The 21,557-nt window shown below is 43.5% G+C and overlaps 1 protein-coding gene across 6 annotated transcripts in view; it reads right to left on the reverse strand.

Moving 5' to 3' along the window:
- Window positions 1-21,557, reverse strand: part of creb5b (cAMP responsive element binding protein 5b) — a 44,224-nt gene that overhangs the window by 16,358 nt on the left and 6,309 nt on the right. For 4 of the 6 annotated variants that reach the window (XM_076736321.1, XM_076736320.1, XM_076736318.1 and 1 more), the window contains 6 exons: window positions 16,650-16,727; window positions 16,204-16,297; window positions 14,304-14,425; window positions 12,675-12,832; window positions 2,831-2,957; window positions 1,434-1,544 (listed from right to left, as the gene is read on the reverse strand). In XM_076736321.1, the coding sequence (XP_076592436.1) occupies window positions 1,434-1,544; window positions 2,831-2,957; window positions 12,675-12,832; window positions 14,304-14,425; window positions 16,204-16,297; window positions 16,650-16,703 (666 nt within the window). In that variant the 5' untranslated portion in view covers window positions 16,704-16,727. Of the gene's footprint in view, window positions 1-1,433; window positions 1,545-2,830; window positions 2,958-12,674; window positions 12,833-14,303; window positions 14,426-16,203; window positions 16,298-16,649; window positions 17,001-18,573; window positions 18,637-21,557 lie in introns of those variants that run through there. The other 2 variants (XM_076736319.1, XM_076736317.1) reach the window with 2 other exon arrangements.

A 21,557-nucleotide genomic window follows, 5' to 3' on the forward strand; every position in this document is an offset into this window, starting at 1 on the left:
TGTGGGGTTACAGTGCGGAGATTTCCCATTGGCGGAAAGTCAACATGGTTGGGGTAATGCGATTAGAGCCGGATTGAGAACGTCGCAGGGGACACATGGGCCTGATCATGGCCCAGTTATCCGATAGCAAGGCCGTATTTATCGACCTGGCCCGGGCGAGGATATTACAGACATTAGAGACCCCTTCTATGCTTATGAAACCCTCGCTGGAGATTGCACCCTGATAACACAATTAGTCTCTCACTTTCTGTCCACAATCATGGAATTCCATCAGTTGCGTTCAGACATCAGGGATCAGAATCTCAATTGATCCGCATTTGGTTGCCTGTGTATCGCGTCTGAACGGCCAACCAACCTGAAAGTTGCATGGTCCAGGGGCCTGTAGCCATTTAGCGGCTGCATATGTTTATGGGAGGCCTAACAGAGCATTTACAATTCAATTACATAGATAGGAGGAGAAAAAAAGAGTAAGATGTGTCTGGATGACGGCCAGAGGAGAGATAAACCTAATACACCAATATTGTGTTACCCCAGCGTGTTACCATAGGAACAGTTGAAGAGATTCAAAAGACTACAAAGGCGATCAATCTTGAGAGAGCAGGAGGAAGAGAGAGAATTAAATGCCCTGGGAATGCTCCCGCTCTCCTCTATCAGAGCAATAACTCTTCTAATGACCTCTGCTACCTCCTCTCTTTCTCTCTGTCTCTCTCTCTCCTCACAGGATGTTTCTGTCCAGCAAACTCAGCTATCAGCGAACCTTTCCAAACACAAAGCGCGGCCAATGGTTTGTGATTTTTTTGATATGCAAGTCATGACACTTGCTCTTATTCAAATGGAGCCTCTTCCATTTTCAGAGTTATTTATTTTGAAAACAAAGGCTGGCCGGTGGTCATGTTGCCACAGCATTTATCAGTTCATATCACCGAGAATGCAGCTGTTCGTGCGTTTTGACATTAATCACCTTCTTCGTCTTTCAGTCTTCTATACTTACTTAACTTTCAAAATCCATCTCCTTTTCGCCTCTCTCCGCTCTCAGCGACATCTCATTCCCACTGCTCTAACTGCCTGCTTTGTGAAGGATGAGGTCATTTGATTTTTTCCCTGCTGTGTTAAACTAGTGCTAACAAGTTGCAGGACCTACAGAACATGTTCTGTACATTAAGATATACATCAGGCAGTCGGTGGGCAGCCCAGCTACAACCACATAAAGGGCCCTTTATTCCAGCCAGACTCTCCAGTGCTGCACTGGCAGGTTCAGACACAGCTTTGATTACACACCAAATGATGAAATCCACACAGACCTAAGAGCACAGCTTTGCTGGCACAGTCCAGTGGAAAAGAGAAGTTGCAACACTTTGAGCTTGAGTGTGTGCACATGTGTATGTGTGTGTCTAAATGTGTATGTATCCATGAGAATACATGCATATACTCACCAGTTTTGCTTCTGAGTGCATGGAGGGAATGTGAGTGGAAGAGCAGGAGCTGCTGTGGGTGGGTCCTTGCATACCCATCATATTAGAGCCCATGGACATTTGTCTCTCCATCTGAAGATTACAACGCCATGATGACAGTCAGACAAAACCTTTTCCCACAACATCAATAAAAAAAGTGTTTATTTAGCTCTGATCTATACTATTTATGGTGATTATTTTATGTCTTAAGAAAATGCTTTTGGAAAAGAAGCGTTAGCGTTTAAAAGCGTGAGACTCATCTTCCGGCTATGGGGGATGAGATGAGAGAGCATGAGAGCCTGATTTCACATGACAGGCTGCCCTGTGCACAGCTCTGTGTGATGATAACTGGAGCTGACCCAAAACAGGAAGCCAGCACGGAGGGACTTAACACAGGAAGCCGGTGCAGCAGGGGTGTGTGTGTGTTTCTGATAATAGTGTGGTGGGTGTCAGTCGGACTAAAACGCCATGACTCTTAGTGCAGGATGTGTTAAAAAGGTGAACAAGATGTGAGTAGGTGAGCGTTAGTTGTGAGCATGCATTGGAATCTGTCTTTGTGTGTGTGTGCTTACTGCCTGCCTGGGTGTGACCCTGGTCAGTGTGGTCAGCTGAGACCTGAATGTGAGGAAATCAGCTGGGTAAGCTGACAGGGGTGAGAGGTCACCTGCACAGGGTGATGATGTGAGCAGCGTTCACTGAGCAGTATGTGCAAGAAAGAAGAAACCTTTGTGTGAGCGTCTGCATGCATACATGTGGGAGCTGCTGTGGCCTCCCAGCTGCTGAACTCTGGTTGGTGTGGTGGACTCCGTGGGGAATGGCCCCTCTCCACGCCCCCCTTTGCCTGACCCTACTCCCCCCCTTGTCCACAGAGACCCAGGCCTAGAACCTGACACACAGCCTTAATTGCACTAAGTGTGTTTTGTGTAAAAATATCACCCAAACCTGCACCCCTTTCCTGAACCGTCAATCTTTCCTAAAATCGCTTAGCTCTTAATTTAATAAACATGAGAGGGCTTTTTTCTATACCATAAACACAGGCTGTCTTATGTTACAATGAGAACACATGTTGTATCATTAGAATCCTGATACGAGCGGCTTTCTCTGGGTTGTTATCATTCCCCACTTCCCAACGTGGTTCGTCTAAATTTTGGCTTAATTATAATACAGTCTACGGGTAGAATCTGTCACTTCTGCGGGAAATGACCTCCTTATAAACTGTGGTACGTCATTTTAACGTTGACAGAAAACATCCCAAACTGCAAATCGACACAGTTTGTGCGCAGTCTGAATTTACACTGTACAAGCAAGTGGCTTTGCCTCTGCATGTGTGAGTGCACCCGCGGGTGAACGCGCTCTGTGGTCTCTGCTGTTGTACTCACAGGCATCAGCACAGCCGAGGAGCCAGGCATGGTCGGGTCTGGCAGAGTTCCAGGCATGGAGGCTGGCAGAGGCTGTCGCTGTCTGTTTCGTAGGTGCAGCAATGAGGACAGAGAGCCGGGGACAGGCCTGAGAAGACACATGCAGACATTCAGAGAACTTCAGGGCTCGCACTGTTACAGATAATTGGCATCATTATTCTTCGCTTTATCATAGAACAACATCAAACCCAACCACCACCGCCACTAGCTGTTTATATACACGGACAAATCACTCACAGGCGGGTTTAAAACTGTTTAGAAATGTGGTAAAACTCATGAAAGCATTGTTGAGCTTGAAGGTTGAATCCTGACCTTGGAAATAGGAGTTTGACCAAAAAAAAAAAAAAAGCAGTTCGATTTTCGATATGTCTGCTGGCACATTAATCTTGTAGCCTTCATCACCTTCATCAGTAGATGAAGTTTGCTCATTGGTCATGAGAGTGAAGAAGCAAATAAATAAATACTTAACTGAAAAATAACTATAACAAGAGCTTTGATAATAAATAATAAACAAGGAATATGCTCATTAAATGCTACACAATTCATATTCATGGACAGTAAAATATGAGCATTTATGTTATAGGACTAAAGCTATTAAAACAGTTCTGATTGTTGACAAATGAATTGATAAACACTTCTTACATCTGCTCACAAATGCAGTGCAGAGTGTTACAAACCATTCATTCAGTGTCTAGTTTCTGCTTCTGTCTATGCTGAGGGGGGATGGGAGCTGGGTTGAAATAAAGAAACCGCTGAATAAAAGGTGAGAAAATGCATTGAGGAAACTGTGCAACAGGAAACTAAAAGGGATAAAACATATCACATAGCACGCTTAATGACATACATCACCTTTACAACATTAACTGCTGAACATTTAAAAGTGAAACTGCATCTTCAAAATAATTTCACACATTTCTTCAATCCTCATCTCAACATTTCAGAGCAAATATTTTCCCCGACTCCTTTCATTTTCAGTTTCTGCAGCTACAAAGTCAGAACGGGAAAAAAAGAGCATGTGGCTGCGTATCCGTGCTGCCGTCGAAAGTTGAGGCATCTTGGGAGTTTTTGGATGCGCTTTGAACAAGCATACTTTGTGTAGTACAATGGATGAATAACAGTGATGGTGATGATGAATGAATAATGTTTGTCATAACAACCACATGAGACGTGCATGACGAGAAGCACATTTAGTAACGGCTACAGCGGTGGAAGGCCTGTGGGGAAAAAAATCCCCCTTGGTGACCACAAAAGCGTGTGTGGACCAACAGGCCTATCTGCACTCATGGCCACATCAATAAATCACATGTGCAGATGAGGCCTGGGCTAAGCCTTAAACTCCTGACAGCAGTCCTGTCACAGTCACTGGCTCAGGGCTGCAGCCATCCAAACACCCAGACCACTCCATCTGCACACAGTGACATCATTTATACAACTGCCACCAAATCCCTGCTTGTAAGAACACTGATTCCCAGCTGCTGCACCCACATGCATACAGCACTTATTCAGTCCCTACAGTCAAAAAATACCTCCCCAAAAACAGCATCCACCACTTGATTCTCAACCTGCATCAGCAGCAGAATCAATAATTCCACAGTTATCAGTACCATCAGGATGAATGTCAGTCAATACGGCTCCATTTCCTCGGGCATTTAGAAATTAGTGCAAACAAGAAGCATTCAGGTTAGCTGTGTTCAACAGGTCAATGCGATCAATTGACCACGTCAGAGCCTGGATTACCGTAGTAGTGAGCAGTAAGAGAGTGATGGCCAAATGGGCGGGGGGGGGGGTACCACAGCAAACGGTCCCCCACCTGAATAAATACCTGTATTTTTCCAGACCTAAATATGTGCATTTACACTCCAGACATTTTAGATTGCTCCACACACACACAGGACCATTACCATCCCGACTGTGTGTCATTCCTGTCTAACATCCCAATTTATCACAATCACACTCATTTAACAGCACGTACGAGCAGTCTGAGCAACACTGCGAATCCAAACATTTCCACATGGGAAAAGTCATGAAAGTACAATGAGGTATGCCGTGTAGCTGCGCGCTACATCAACACAGTTTCCCTCTGCGTTTAGACTCTGCCCGCGTCCAGGAGGATGAAATAACAGTCACGAGGCAGCGGCGGTGACACGCTGTTGGTTTTGTGCATAAAAACTGTTTTGCTGGGTTTTTATTCAGGATGATGACTGCCTCATGAGGGCTTTTTTTTTTTTTGCACTGTAGATGTAGAATGAGATTTTCTTAGGAGATTTCTTTGCCCCAAACAAGGGAAAAAAATTCAAGCGAACGTATTGCATGTTTAAAATTATGCCGGAAAGTCTAAACTCACATCTATCCAACAGCTCATTCAGGCTCATTCACAGTAAAGGTGGTTTATTTAACATATGTTTTTGCATATTAGAGGATATCCAAATATTAAATGTATTATAATGTTGTCATGTGCTTATACAGTGTATTATACTATACAATATGCATACATTCATAGCTTTCTTTATCCAAGACCACCATAACTTGCACATGCTGTATACAGTACATTAATTATTTTATTAATGATTTAATTTCACACTTGGGGCTAATGCTGTGTGGTCCTGATTACTACAGCAACTTTCATGGAAAATCTGATTTTTCCAACCATGAAGCTGAGGTGTAAAAACTGAACTAAACTCCAGTGTCAGCCAGATCACCTTCTTCTCAAAAACCTTCTCAAAGTCAGCAAAAACCAAGCAATTAAAAGCTCTGAGGCGCTGATATTCCCATTAGGAAAGTTCAGACACCTGTGACAGTCAGTGACTATTTAGTTGCAGGTCAGGCTCTCACTCTCTAGAAAGGAAAGGTTCTTCTGAAGCTTGTACAGGTCGTACTGCTGCGCCTGTCTGTTAACAACGCTCACCTGCGGCGGAGCAGGAGGACGAACACCGTGTCCGTCACCACCACCACCCCTCCAAAACACAAGCTGCATGTCCAGTGGAAGGAAGAACAAAACCAACATCTGACAGCACTTCCTCTGGGGATTAACTCAGCTTTGTGTTGACTGCTGATAAATGAAGGCATTTTAGACTGACTGGACTCAAAAAAACACTAATAATGAACACAAGAATGATGTTACTTGTTAAAAAACATATTCTCCTTTCAAAACACCACTTATTTCTTGATTTAGACATGATGAACATTGTTTATAAGCATTAACAGTAACAAAGGAGTCGAAAGATTAGTCGATTAATCTAACGGCTAATCGACTATTCAACCGACAGAAAATTCTTTGGCAACAGGTGGGATAGCCAAAATAACCATTTCAGTTATGGAACTGCAACTTTTGGGGTTTTGTTTGGACAAAACAATTAATGTAAAGATGTCATATTGTGTTCAGGGAACAATATTATTTTTATCTATTTCTGCCCTGATAAAGATCCTGTGAGGTTGAAACCAGTCAGTGTTTTTCAACCAATGTGCCTGACTAAATAAAACTTTTTTCTTTAATCTGCTATGGGTGCCTGAATTGGATTTCCATCATCCACATATAAGATGAAAGCGTTCTAACTCTGGTCTGCAAGCATGTTTGGTCTTATTGGCTCTCTTCTCCTTTCTGTGTTTACATTTGTTTGCCTGTGAATACATTAAGCACCAGACTACACAGTGGATTAGTGGATTCATGTCCAGAGTGTATGTGTGCAAATGAGTGCATGTGCCAGTGTGTGAATGTTCATGAAGCTGTGTGTGAACATGTGTATGTGTGTGTGTGTGTGTGGATGTGAGTGAATAATGACAGGCTGTGGCTCCACTGAGGGGACTGATAATAGCCTGGGCTGTGGGCCCCAGGGGAGAGCAGGTAGACACTCTGCAGTCCTGACCCTGCACTCTCACATTACTGAGTGCCTTGCTCTCAGCCCAGCTCTGCTCCACAGTCCCCGCCCAAGAACCACCACCACACCCCCACCCACCCACCCACCTTCACTCCACCATGACATCACTGCTAGACCTTCTTCTTCCCTCCCTGAGTCCCTCTTATGCTTTTTATCTCTTGTTGCACAGTCTATTTCTCTAAGTTATCCTGCTATTTTTCTCTCTGCCAGAGCAGAACTGACAACCGTTCATTGTCCCGTTAATCCTCTGTAACTCTCTTCTGGACCCCTCGTGGTGCCCACACCTCAACTTGAGCCCCTCTGGACTTGCTCGCTCTAACCTACAAATCCTGCAATCCGCACACACACTAAGCTTTACTGTCCCAATCCCCACACAGTCCCAACTCCAACTCAAGTGCTGGGGACTTAAACACAAGGGGCTTGGATGCCATCCAAGACGAGCAGGAGAGAGGGAGAGAGAGGGAGAGAGAGGGAGAGAGAGGTGCAGTCAGTCCACTGACTCATATCCTTCCCTTTCTGACTCTGCTCCAGCAATGATGTAATGCTCTTGGCTTTTCGCCCTCCCCCCACCCTGTGCCTGCCCACCCCTAGTTTTCTTTCGTCCCTCCCTCCTCTCCTCCTCTCACTTTTCCCTCTCTTTCCCTCTTCGACTCGTCCAACATCGCTGCGCTCACTCTTCGCTGGGTGAAGTCACCGCGAGCTCTGGGTAGACACAGCAGCTAAAAACTTTCGAACGTAACCAAAACAGCCCGGGGCGAAGTTCCAGACGCTCGGGAGACGGTGGTGCAGTCGCCATGGGAACGGGGGTAAACAGAGGGAGAAACAAGGGCCTCAAACAGTTTGCAGCTGCCTGGCTCTCTGAGTAAACACTACACAGGACCTGCCCCTGATTTACTGCCTTTAATCACTGGTGGGAGGAGAGTGCCATGGGGTTTGGACTGAGGAAATAATACGAATCTGATCAAATAAATCAGCCCTAATGGGTTACGACACAGGCTGACTTTTATTAGCGGGCTAGTGGAGGGATGGATGCTGGGAGGGTGTTGCATTGGGATGGATCTGGGATGGGGTGTCCTCACATTAGGGAGCCTCAAGCTGAGTTAAGCCATGCCAAGGCACAGTTGAGAAATGATGGTACATAATACTCTGAAGCAAATTACAGTGAGTGTTGCGGTATTTATTCACCAAATATGATATTGTTTTGATTCATTAGACGTCATTGGCAGAGGACAGCGAAGATGGTTTGCCTTTCGCTTTCAACGAAAGTCAAAAGCATGTCACTACATTCCTATCGCCAGCAGATCAGAAAAAACACTCTTCAGCAACAACTGTGTCATCTTGTTACAAGCTAAACTGGCATCTGTCAGCGGTACCTGACTGGTGCCGTAACGTTTGGCTCACGCAGCCCCTTTCACTTTCAACGGTAATTCATCCCTCTCCATCTTCATCTACTAAAGCTTGACGGTTCATCAAAATGTTCATCCCTCTCCTCCTTAACCAACTCCTCTTCCTCTCATCCAGCCACCTGATTCCTGTCTCGTCCCTCTGTCTCTCATTCAGTTTTCCATCTTCACTTTCCTGTCATAATCTTGGTGCGTTTTTCCCACACCTTCTGTCTTCCGAACCCATTTTGTCCATACTTCCATCCAAACATGATCTATCTTTTCCTTTCCTTGTGCAGACATGTCTTTTATCCTCTCCTCCACCCGACTAGCCACCATCCTGGTCGAAAACTCATGTCCTCACATCTGATGCTTCTCATCTCTCTCTCTCTCTCTCTCTCTCTCTCTCTCCTCCACCCTCCTGATCCTTCATTTCCTCTCCTCCATCTACCTCCTATCCCCCTCTTCCTCTCCTCCATCCACCTCTGATCCCTGTCTTCCTCTCCTCTGTCCACCTCTGATCCCCCTTTTCCACACTTCCCCACGTTGTGATCCCTGCGCTCCCCAGAGCTGTGAGGCATGTCCCTATGTGTGAGTTGCTTGTGCAGGAGCCTGCATGTGTGGTGGCCCCGAGGCAGGGATGACACAGCCCCGCTGGAATGAGAGGGAACAGAGTCTGGGCGTTCCTCTACAAACGCACTATTAAACCCACTGCAGTACACAATGAGCTCATCTTAATTCAGGTCAGATGTACATCCTGCATTCTCTCTCTCTCTTTTTCTCTCCTTCCTCTTTTGTAATTGATTGCACTGTATACCTTTGTTTTTCTGTACCTTTGTTTATTTGTACTTCTCGTCTCTCTACCTGCCACTACACTGTGTGCATTAGCCCTACAGTGCATACACAGCTGAGACTATTGCCCAAATTTGCCAGTGCAGAAGGGCATTTGTCAAGTCAGAGCATGTGGGCACCTCAGGCATTTTGTAGAGGTGACGCGCTCCTGCACTCAGGACAGACCTCCCTCCTTATCACCGCTTTCTGAATGCAATCTAATCATAAACAATAATAAAGGAAGTTTTGTTTAAATTATGAAGTTCAGTGAGGTCAAAGTTTGGCCATGGAAAGCCCATAACTCCCTGTAGATGTGTAGAGACTTTCTCTGCTCTGGCGCTGACACAATGGATGTTGAAATCAGCACAATTTTATCACATGCACGGGAAAAAGTGTTATGCAATCTATAAAAATGTCATATGCAATGCGTCCTGGAATCAAAATCATCACAACTATGAGCACCTCTACATTGACATTAATTAATTTTACTGTAACAGCAGAAGCATTACATGTAAACAACTGAGAGAACTACTCAAAATCCCAGGATCAAACTGGACTGTATGTGACAGACCACGCACGGATTGCATGTATTTTACATGTTTTCAAGATGATTGATATGACGACTATAAGCTCCATTAGGCAAACAAATGTAAATGCTCCGTTAAAAAACTGGCAGGTATCAGTATCCTATAAGATCTTTTACCCAATGATCCTTAATAATCAATCAGCATAGCACCAAATCTTGTATAGAAAAGACAAGCAAGTTCACAGCAAATGTGTCACCCTACACTTGACAGCTATTTGTGTTACTTCCCTTAAGGGCAAAAGCAAGGAGCACAAGTGGCTGGTGGCTCTGAGGTGTGAAAAATAATGCATTTAAAGCAGCATGGGAAACAAAACCACAAACTGACTTCCTTCAAAGCTTTGCACAGTAATGTGACAGCCAAACTTCAAAGTTGCACACAGCATGACCAGGGTGGGACATGACCAACAAGATGCATTTAAGTTCAGAGACAAAGACTCAGGGTGCGTAAATATCAAACCGCAAAGGAGTATTGAGGACTGCTCAGAAGTAAAAGAAGATCTTCATGTTAATTTGCATGAAAATAAAAGAATACAAACATTTTGAAAGTCCAGGGAAAATTGAGAAATATTGTCTTGTTAGATGGCGACAAACCAAACCAACTGAGGTCAGCAGTCACTCGTTGGGAGGACTGCACAGTCAACATCTGTACTGTAATCACTCCTCACTTAACCCCGCTGCACTCAGTTTGATTGTGCTATGTAATGGAAACAAATGGACTTGAATTCCTCCACTGAGCCAGAATAGAGGAATGTCATCTTTAATGCTTTGTGCCCACACCCACGCCCGCACATCTCCTCTTACGAGTCAAAAAGTTGAGGTTTCCACAGAATGTTGTATCTCACATGGTTGACTAGTAATGCCCAACACATTTAACTCTGACATAACTCAGCACCAGATGTTTATAATTGAAAAGCAGAAAGCATTCAAATCTGTTGGACACCGCTTCCCTTTGTACGATAATGATAGCCATGACATTAAGATCTGCTGGCTGTTTCTTATGCCTGGATTTAACACTGGTTTGTGTCAGTTCAGATCCCCAAAGACCTTGTTTAGGGACTCAGAGCAGAAGGAGAGAGAGAAAAAGAGAGAGAGAGAGAGAGGTCCTCAGGTTTCACAGCTGCAGGCCCAGCTCAACCCTAAAGTAAATGGACTTGAGGAAAGCCAATCCTAATTGATTCCAAGCCTCAAAGCTCTTTAGTAAACATTGTGGAGCAATGAAAATGACTTGTTATCCTAATTCATTGGATGCTCACGCTGTGCGTTCAGCAGAGCCGAGAACGAAGGAAGCAGATGGACGTGAGATTAAACTGATTTTGTTGGGTGATTTCTTCTCACTCAGAGATATATTTGCCACAGAGCTCCATAAAGTGTGTCCAGATTAAAAGCTTTACAGGCCTGCAATGATGACACATACAAACCTTTCCATTCTTGATGAGGATAACTGTTTCTTAATTGTCTCTCTGGTTATTATGATTAAAACTAAGCACAAACATTTGCACAGTGAAGAATTTATGCACTTTGGATTATAAACAACAGGCTTAAATGATTGCCTTTTCTTCACAAAGACATGGGAAATCAAAACATGTTGGACACTGCAGTTGAGGTGGGTTAATAGGACAACAGGCGTAACAGGGAACCACTGATCTGACCTTCAGTAGGCTCCCTAACTCCCAGTCTGGACAGAGCACAGCTAGCCTGTGAAGTCCTGCTTGTTCTGTGTCTAGGAAGTTCCTGTGGAGAGACCCTGTGCATGGAGCCTTTGGTTGGCCCTAATGGCTTCCTGTGGAAGCACTGCGTCTCAGTGTAGGGGTTTCCTCAACCCATTTTCCTGCTGATGTGAACATTTCCAGATCGTGTGAATCTGCTCATCCTATTCATGTGTTAGGATCCCACTGTCTTAGTAAATAAATGACGCCTCTGCAGTTTTATAGCATACAAGTGCTGCTCGGGGAATTCCTTAAATGTGCCACAGGTAACTGTTGCTGACATTTATGTGCCTTTCTGTGGCTGAGAATCTCCACCACATGGCAAACCAGCTCTGATTTGAAAGTGATGTGTGTGCAAGCAGTAAAACCACTAGTCTCTCAACAAATCAGTAAGTGAAGTGAAGTGAAGTGGTGGGTCTGCTTGAGCTAGGTGAGGAGTTTTTTTAGTGACAGGTAAACTCAGGTGAAGCAGGCCCAGCAAAGTCTCTGTTACTGGCAGTGATTGCTGCTCCTCCAAGGGGATGAAATTCCAACCTTCTCCTCGACAAAGAGCCTGACGGGGTGTCAGTCAGGCTTAGTGATGGGCCTCCCATCCAATATTCACTAGCTCCTCAAGCTGTAAATCTACACAGGACAACCTCGACACAGCACAGGCATAACACTGAGCCTTCTCAACTTGCTTGCCACAGGTCTGGTTTACAGTAACAAAGCCCTGGCACAAGTTTGAAGGTGGTTGGGGTTAAGGGACAAGGAATGAATGAGGTCAGCAGAGCATCTTCATAAGAAGGAAATGTGTATAAATATGTGTGGTAATGATCACGTCACACGACACATATTGTTGTTAATATATGGTCCATACCTGCTGCTATTATACACCTGTAGCGTGGCAGTGCAAAGGTATCAGAGAAACAGAGCTCTGAGGTTGAGGCTAACATTCCCATATAGTGAAAGGAACTATTTTAGAGCATGAAATGCAAAACCGTTGTAAAAGCAATCACAGATGAGGCTTCAACAATGACCTCATCTTGTCCTCTGGGACCCTCTTTGGCATGCTCTGCTGTGGGACAATACTGAATGAACAGCAAAACATGAATCGCCGGCCCCACACACACCGCTCCAAATGTAACAAAACACTGACATTTTCTCAGAGACTACAGAGAGACGACAGTCAGCACAGACACAAAGGGACCTGGCCGAGCCTAAGGCTGTTGGTATAGCGGGGACGCAGTTGAGGTGAGAGGATATGTGTCAATATCAGGACTTCTCAGAACATTTTCTGTCTGTCAGCAATTCTTAACAGCGCCTCTACAAGTCAGTCACAAAGAGGAAACTCACATAAAAGAAACAGACACAGAGGCAAAAACAAACAAAAATAGTCTTCCTTCTCTTTCGTTCCAAGTCTAATAATCTGCTTGGCCTACTCACCCTATCTGTCTGTTGGTGGATGGAGCCTGAGTGATGACGGAGCTGGACTGAGGGGAGGGCAGGGCTTGCTGGATCACTATGCTGGTATCATGGTTGCCCATGCGTGAGTGGGAATGCTGGTGCTGGCCTTGGCCTGCCTGGCCGTGCAGTGGGATGTTCTGCAGCGAGGAGGGGGAGAGAAAAGCGAAGCAGGGGTTAGGAATTTGTTAAGAGTGCAACCTTCTTCCAAGCAAGTTGTATTTTCAGGACAACTCCAGCAATTACAACTGTTTGGCCTTGGGCTGCATTCACCCAGCTTGAATGGATAATGAGGACCTACATAAACTATCATCTACAGGCTTTTTCTGAGTTGAGTTGGGGAAACATTGAGAGTCTAATGAAGACCAGGTTTCCTTATTGTTATTTGCCCAGCAGGACAGTTGGTTTTACCTCTGTTACATGGAACCGCATATGCATCCCAAAATAACCCCGTGCTGTGCGAAACAATATATCTCCAAGCTCAACCCACAGAAACAAACAGCAAGCTGAAGCAATTTGTATTGAGTCAAATATGAAACAGCCACAATGATCAAATAGAACAAGAATAAAATAGTTTACCTGACAGCAAGTACTAAACCTGAAATATGCATTTTGAGTAAATTAAAGGTTTATCAATAAAGTGTCTTTAAATGAATGTGTCACTACTTCACATTCGACATGCTGTTTTCCCGACGTTTCAAGCTTTCGCTCCTTATCGCTGCTTATTGTGCTATACACTCCCAGAGAGTCTTGCTCTGACTCGCCTCCTGCTGACGTTGCAGAGCCTCCCATCATAAACCACACAGGTTGGGGAGGCTAGACGAGGCTGACCTGAGCGCAGACGAGCTCCAGAGCCAAACCACCCAGACGACAGCTTAGCTACAGCGTGCACTGCACATCTTTCCAGACATTAGATAAGCAGTCTGTCTTGTGGTGATTTGACTAGTACCCATGTTTCAGGTGAAACCTCCACAGGCCTCAGGGCAGATTTATAATGCATAAATGATCAGGTCTTTTGTCAAATCTCAAAGCTTTGCGACTCTGCTCACATGTGAGAATGTCTGGCCAGGTCTTTCATGGCTGTCACAAAAGTTGTCTCAGGGGTCTGTCTTTACGTCTGGGAAGAAATAGGACTCCCGCCCTGAGAGATGGCTGGAGAGCTGTTTGAAGTCGCAGGTGGAGAACCCGATCTCTTTTCTCCTCACCTGTGGTGGGTGACAAATCTCCACCTGCTAGCCCTGTCTGTCACTGTCAGCAAGACTGATGGGGATCAGGGAGTGCGGAGTCTGGAGCATTACGAGAGCTGTATGCACAACACATGACTACAGTCTGAAGGAAAAGGGGAACATATGGCAGAAATATCAGAGGTCTATACATACCTGTGGTTATCAGCATTTTAACAAGAAAGCACAGTGCGGTTACATGGGGTGTAGGTGTTTTGAAACTATTTAAAGTGTGTGTCCCAGCTCAGTGTGTGGGCTGCTATTAGCAACATGACTGATGATAGCACCAGATAACAGTTCATAACCACCTGACCCAACCCTCGTGGGTGGCTGTCGCTTTTGTTGGACCAAGTGTTTTTATTTTTTGTTTTTCTCTCCTGTGCAGTACCTGTTTACTGTCCTCTTCTTCCTGGGCCTTGCAGAACTCCTGCTCAATGGAGCAGTCCAGTTCACTGAACAATCCCACCTCCTCACAGTTCTTCAAGAAGCGTGTTGGCGTGGGTGTCTGGTCTGGAGATCAAGGAGGGATTTTTCAAGTTTTAGCTTTGAAATCAGCTGCTGTTAATGGTGTTTATTTGTTGGGCTTAACATACAGTCACACAAGGAATACAGCAGCATAATTCAATAGTTTTCTTTATCTTTAAATGTTACTTTATTGTATCAGAGTTAACTTGAAACTAACTATTGTCTGCAGCCTCTTGCAGCCACAGCTGAAACATACATATAGCACAATCACAGAACAGCACTAAACAAATAAACAGGACACATAATACCAAATTATATACACCAGTATGTCACACTCACCATGTTAGCAAGAAGTACAGTATATGGTAGATAAAGTAAACATATTTGTTTTTGTTTCATTGGATAATCTTTATTGTTTAACCTGTTATTTGCTCAATCAGTTCTCTCGTTTTCTGATCTTTACGATTGGTTTTGTTTGTACTTTCTATCCTCATTGATTCAGGATGATGTTAAAAAGCTGTTTTTTTTTATTATTCATTTATATGGGCCGCAGTCAGACTAGCAAACGCTTTTCAGAAGCCAGTGGAGCTCTACATATAGGCTCAAGCGTAAAAAATGTACATTGTTGTTATGATTTTGCAATGACTTAAAGAAAACATAACCTTGGTTTTGTTAGTGAGGGAGAGATACCACGTTTGACAGCCTCGTTTCAGCTGATAAAGTACAGACCCCACCTACAGAGTGGGGGTCTCATTTGTTGAGCCCAGTCAAGCCGCGGCATTCAACTTGACGCTGTGGGGGGTGTGCGAAGATCAGGTTTCAGACAGTTGAAGGTGATTTTAGGATCAGGCTTGTTTCAAAAGCTAAAAGCATACTTCATGGTCTGTTTATCCATCGTGGCTAGACTGAGGATTGACTCAAACTTTCATCATGACCTGCGTGCCCAAAATACAAATACTCTTTTTTCCATTTCAGAGAGAATGTAACAAGCTCTATTAATAAAAAAGTGAGTAATGTCAATTTTTAGTTTAGGATAACAGATGAGCCAGTAAAGCCGGAGGTGATCTTTGGGTCAACAATTATAGTGCGTGTTGCCAAGAGTGGCTCAGCTGTAACTTACAGTATAAGCACTGACTATTTTATCCTGAGTTCAAGGTCTTAATGAGAGAAATGGTCAGAGCTGTAACTCAGTCAACAGGTGATAGGAGCACCCGGCCTAGAAAATCCGATCCTGCTGTCCACCGGGCGTAAATAATGAAGAAGACACAATCTCGGCAGTGTGGCTGGAGCGGCTCACACTGTTGTCTCGCGTCTCCTGGCAGTTTCTAGGAATGGAGATCTATACTTATGGATTGGCCTTGGGTTGTCACCTCTTTATGCAGTAAAAAAATCTATGATTTGGTGTTTCTTTGAACGGTAGATTAATGTACCAATCAACTTGCCTCCTGGGGCTTGTATTGTACACACCACCATCTGTAAAACCATCTTCAACCACCTCTCCAGTAAGATCAAGACTGATGTCACCTCTGATGGTCAAACAAAGCAACACGAAGGAGAAATTTATCTTAACATGCTGATTTCTCCAGCCATACGTCAGCGTCTGCAGCGTAAGCAGCATGCCCTGAACGGAGCTGAGCTGCACTGTGTCATAAGATTTACATTAGTACAAACAACTGGGATAGATGCACCATAAAGTTTCCTGATGATAGACAAGTGTGTCTGAGCATGAGTCACCACAACACACACCTGCAAATAAACTACAAGTTCCTCCTGAACCCTGCTGAGGTAATGTGTGAGTCTGTATTGATGTAGATGCAACTCACCTGATAACATGTTGTCGTTCTTTATGGAGGGGAACTTAAGGGTCATCTCATGCTTGTGTCGATGTATCATCAGATGGTCCTCCGTGGGGAATCGCTGAAAAGTTTTTGGAAGATAAATAAGTGGTGTGTTAACTTCTTATAAAGCAGATGAACCCAAACGCTCAAGCTTTAACCAGCTCACTGCTGTAGAGTGCATCCTGTAAGAACATGGACCCTGATGTTGGCTTCGAAGAGCGTTTTCTTCCTCAGGTATATATACACCTGCAGCATTATTTACAGTTTGTGTTTCACTCACTTCCATGCTATTCTGTTTCTCCCTTATGCGTGAGGCAGTAACCCACTCCTCAGACCTCCTCAATGTACACCTCTTCATATTACAGGGAGATGGACACACACGCATGCACACTCACACGTTGTGTTGTGTCGTTTTGTCTCGACGCACTCACCTGAGAACAGCCAGGAGCGTTGCACACGAACGGCCTTTCCTGGTCTGAGTTCATCACTCTGGCCACCTTCTCATAAAACTGTAAAAAAAAAAAACATAGCACGAAGAGGAAGTGAATGATTTGACTTTCCTCGCCAGCGTCCAAGAGGGAAAATGCACTCATTGTGTGACGCCTGACAAAAAAATTGCCATTGCACCTGAAAACAGGTGTGTGGTTATTTTCAGCACTAAACATACAGTTTTCTCACACAGCAGCAGTCTAGCATCCACACAAAGGGCATCAAGGTTAGGGCTTTTCCAGGACTGAAAAGACTGGTATCAATAACTTCAGCAAAAAAAAAAAAAAACAACTTTAACAGCTGAATCTTTTATTACTATGCTTTAATTAGGCTTAATAACACAGCCTGTTATGATTATCTCAAGCCAGTCATGATATTTTTATAGCACTATGTCAAACTGACTGCAGACAATTGTGATAAATTTAGATGGGAACAATGACATGCTCGACCATGTTTGAAATTTCCATTAACACATCACCACCACCACTTTGAAACCACAGTTTCAACAAGGTGTGTTCAAATGTTTATTCTCACCACAAAGCGACAGAATCTGGTCTAGCACATATGGCCCTGGTCTGGTCCCCAGCGGTAATGTGAAAAATCACCTTTTACTAATAACAAACTTTGAACGACACTTGAATCTCATCAAATGCCCCTTTTGAATACTGACACTCATTTCTAGGTTTTGGTCACACAGCAGACACATTTAGAGATTAAGTGAGCAGAAGAAGAGGAAGTGGTGGCAGAGGGACATTGTATGAGGGATGGACACAAAGTGCAGTTTATTTGTCCTAAAAGACAACTTTAAAGCTTACAAATAGGAGAGATTTATTTACCTGCAACGACTGCCAAACATGTGCTTTTTAAGTAATTGCTGAGTATGCCATACATCATGTCAAATGTGCGATGGCTTCAGGTATTGTCTTAGATGCTTTAATAATTTAGAGTGAAAGAGAGGACTAACTTAGCCAGAAAAAATCAGTCCCTCACACATATGCTCTGTTAGAAAAATATAAAATGAAATCAGCGACGCATCAGAACGAAGGGCCTGCGATTTCTGTAAATACGACCTCATCCCTCCGTTCACTTACTGAAACTAAACTGTGCACAGCGACCAGGATGGATCCTGCTTTCAGCGTCACAGTGCACTGAAAACAGCCCGACTGGATTTATGCAGGACGTCAGAGAAAAAACAGCAACAACAGGCACATTTTAACAGCTTCTCAAGATCAAACCAAGAGCAATGACATTCCATTTAAAGGCCCTGATGACATGCACTTTAATCAATCACAGCATTTGATGCACATGAGATGCCTCCTCAAATTGAAATATTTAAGCCATAAATTGACATTATTGTCTCTGTCAGGAATCTGTAGGAAAAGTTGTTTTATTATTGTAGTTAGAAAAAGCTGATGTATTTTTTGAAGAAAAGGCCAACAAGTGCGTGTATATATGTATTTTTTTTATATATATATAGCATATACCTCACTGTACTGTACTGTTAACACACTCTTGCATTGACAATAAAGTTGAATCTAATCTTCAAATCTGGACATCTGATACTTTTTGAACACAATCTGCTTTGAGTCTGTAAAGAGGATTAAAGCAGTCAAACACCAAACGTTTGCACTGAAAACAGGTTTTCAACTCTTATTCTTTAATCAGTGATTTCCTGTTTCAAATCATTACTTCAGTAATTGTATACTTCATTTTATCGAAGCAATTGTTGTTGGGATGTTTGTGTTAACACACCATTAAACACAGATGCGAGCCTTTATTTAAATGAGAGAACATTTTTTGGTGGAAAAAAAATTGATTATACTCAGCAAACTGTGGTGCAGAAAAAAGTTTTCTTTGGACACTGACCTTCTGTTTTACCATATCTTGTGACTGCTGGTTGTTGTGTGACAGTGTATTTCTTATTTCAAGGTCTTATCTTTGCCCAGTACGACGCAAACTGTCCTCATCGCTGACGACCTCGCGGTGACCACATGCCAGCACTACAGATGCCCAGCACTTTCTGACAGATGTTTTAACAGATGCTAAGTAAGCATGACAAGTGTTAAAATGCTCCTACGGGCAGCACAGCACTCGGGGACCATCTTCAGCCACGGGCCAGTGCCCTGATCAATAGCAGGAAGATTTTAAACACTAAACATGCAGGTCTTTTGGTATGGGACATGCAGACAGGGAATGAAGGTTCAAACTCCGAAGAGGAAGGCCCCCGTTGGCCCTTGTGAGGTTTAAATCAAAGAGCCAGTGAGAATTTCTATTCTAACACCACAAAAGGAAAATTAAATGAAGATCTTTTCCTGTCTAATCATTTAATCATCAGCATTAGGTGTGTGGTTTGTTTATAATGCGCACTCTTGATAATGACATCTCCAGCATTAATGACACCGCACCCTGCCACCATCAATTCACGCAAACTAAAACGCATCCGAAAGTCAAACGTCGATGCGGCGCGTCACGTGTCGAGCATGAATGCCTTCATACACTATGTACATGTGTGTCGTTTTCATGGGTGCAGACTCTTTCCTCAAGCACAGTCAAAACACTCAAATATTGTGTTATGCTAAGCAGTGCTGTTTTCCTAACAAGCTGTGCTTCATGACCGAGCCTGCAGAACAGGGTCTGGACAGGGTCTCTCTGTCAGAGAGCAATGGGCCCTGGTCTCTCTTTCTGTCACCAGTTCACCCCGTCTCTTCTGCAGGGCCCCTAAAAACTCACCTGGTTTCCTTTGACACAACAAACAGGACTAACGCGGCTGATCCGAACCCTGAACTCAAACTGGATGATGGTAAGCACGACTGCAGAATTTTCACCTCATTTTTTTACAGTTCGGTGGAACTTTCAGCTGTTTGTACAATTCAGGCGTCCTTCCTGAACATCTGTACAGCTATGAATAACTTCATCTAAATTGAAAACTTTACAATAAATCACCAGAAAGCACTAATAAACAATAAGAGGAAAAGAGTATCCGTATCAAACAGACGCAAAAATGAAACTTTTACCTTCCTGTTTCTAAAATGGGATTTGATCATTTCATCACATTTACCAGGAAATTCAAACCATATGACGAATAAAACTTTTAACCATTAATTCTGTGAATGCCTCTGTGAATTAGCCAATAGCTTTCATTCTTCAAATTATCAGTCCTCAAGGCCCTTTCCTTGGAAAGGGCATTTGGCTCTCATTTGATATCGATGTTTTAGTTTAGCAGAGGAAATTTGGTTACACTTTACATTAACGATGTCCTGATGTGTGCGAGGGGAAGGATTAGGGTCTGGCGTTCGATTTCAAGAGGAGCTGGGGAGGAATTCTCCAGGTACAGCGCATATTAGAATTTAAACAATATGGTGAGGAAAAGAGGGGTTGGGGTGCAAAGGCAGATGGGGTTAAAAGCAAGCACAAACATGCACAGCAATTCAAATCTCCAGCTCCCCATAGCCTGGGCCTTTGACAGCACAAGTTCAAGGCAGGATCACGGTGATCCCTGAGGCAGGGAACACGGCCCTCTTTGACAATGTGTGCCCTGAACCTCTGCTCTTCAACAAAAAAGACTGCTGTGATGTAAACCTCAAGACCTATCAATTACTGGCCTCATTCACAACATATAAACTCATAACAAAGTAGAAAAATACCCCCTCATTATTCTTACTCCCAAAAAGTTTTACACTATTACTGGAATAGATAAAAAAAAAAAGTCCCTGAATACATTAGTATTAACATTGTACAAGTCATAATAATAAAATCCATGCAACCATTTTTTAAGGTGAAATGAAACTTCTATGGCAAAACTGCTGATTGAACTCTGTCTTCCCACATTAACACAGGCATTACCAGAGGAATGCTTCACCTTGAGGACACGCAGCAACAACTAACAAATAAAGGTCACATTTTATTGCTGCACTGAGCTGCTGAAGTCGAATATCATGTAAAATATGGGAAGAATTAGATCTGCATCAAGCTTACCGAGTAACACGGTTAGTTTAATGTAGAGTCAGTCACTCTGCAGTCGTTCTGCATTTATTTATTTATGCAATTATTCATATTTTGATGTGCATTATCTATTTCCTGTGACCAGCTGGATTCACTTCAGTAAAATGTTGCTGAAAGTCAGATTTTGATGCAAATGAAAAAGTGATTGTCATAATTAGTTAATTATTTCTCAATCTCAAAAGACAATAGTTTTTTTTATGCTGAGGCTTTTTGCAACAAAGAAGCGGAAAATGTAAAAAAAGAGGATTCATTTTCCAAACTTTTTCTTAAACTGTTGCTTTCAGAAAATCTAACTTTATCCAACTGAAGTGCAACAGGGCCCTGCTCTGAAAAGCGTAAAAGCTGTGTTCAGTGAGCACAACGACTAAAATCACCATCAAGCTTACACAACTTATCATCAGGTGTTATCAACACAGCCGATTAAACGTGGCATCATAAAAGTGGAAGCCTACACGTTGATGTATAGCGGCGTGCATGAGGAACGAGCGGTTATTGATAGTGTTGTCACATAAACAGAATGACAGCGGAGAGTAATCAAATGATTAAAACATCTTTCTTTCTTTCTTTCTTTCAAGCAGGACAGCCACAAAGCGCGCCTCGTCAGCACAACCTTCCTGAAAGTAACCCTCAACATCTCAGCGCTTAATCAAATATCGACTGGCCTGCAGAATGACGTAATGTTGGTCACACTGCTGTTCAGGAGAAAAGGGAACGTAAATTTCTCGGGAACAGGAGCATCACTCTTCTCTTTTTTTAACTGGCATGACGGTAAAGCCACCGAGCTATCAATTTCCACACGATCGCTGGTGAACCGCAGCACGCAGAGAGTCCGGGACACACGCCGGCTC

This window comes from Chaetodon auriga, chromosome 8 (assembly GCF_051107435.1).
Source record: "Chaetodon auriga isolate fChaAug3 chromosome 8, fChaAug3.hap1, whole genome shotgun sequence".
NCBI classification, from domain to species: Eukaryota; Metazoa; Chordata; class Actinopteri; order Chaetodontiformes; family Chaetodontidae; genus Chaetodon; species Chaetodon auriga.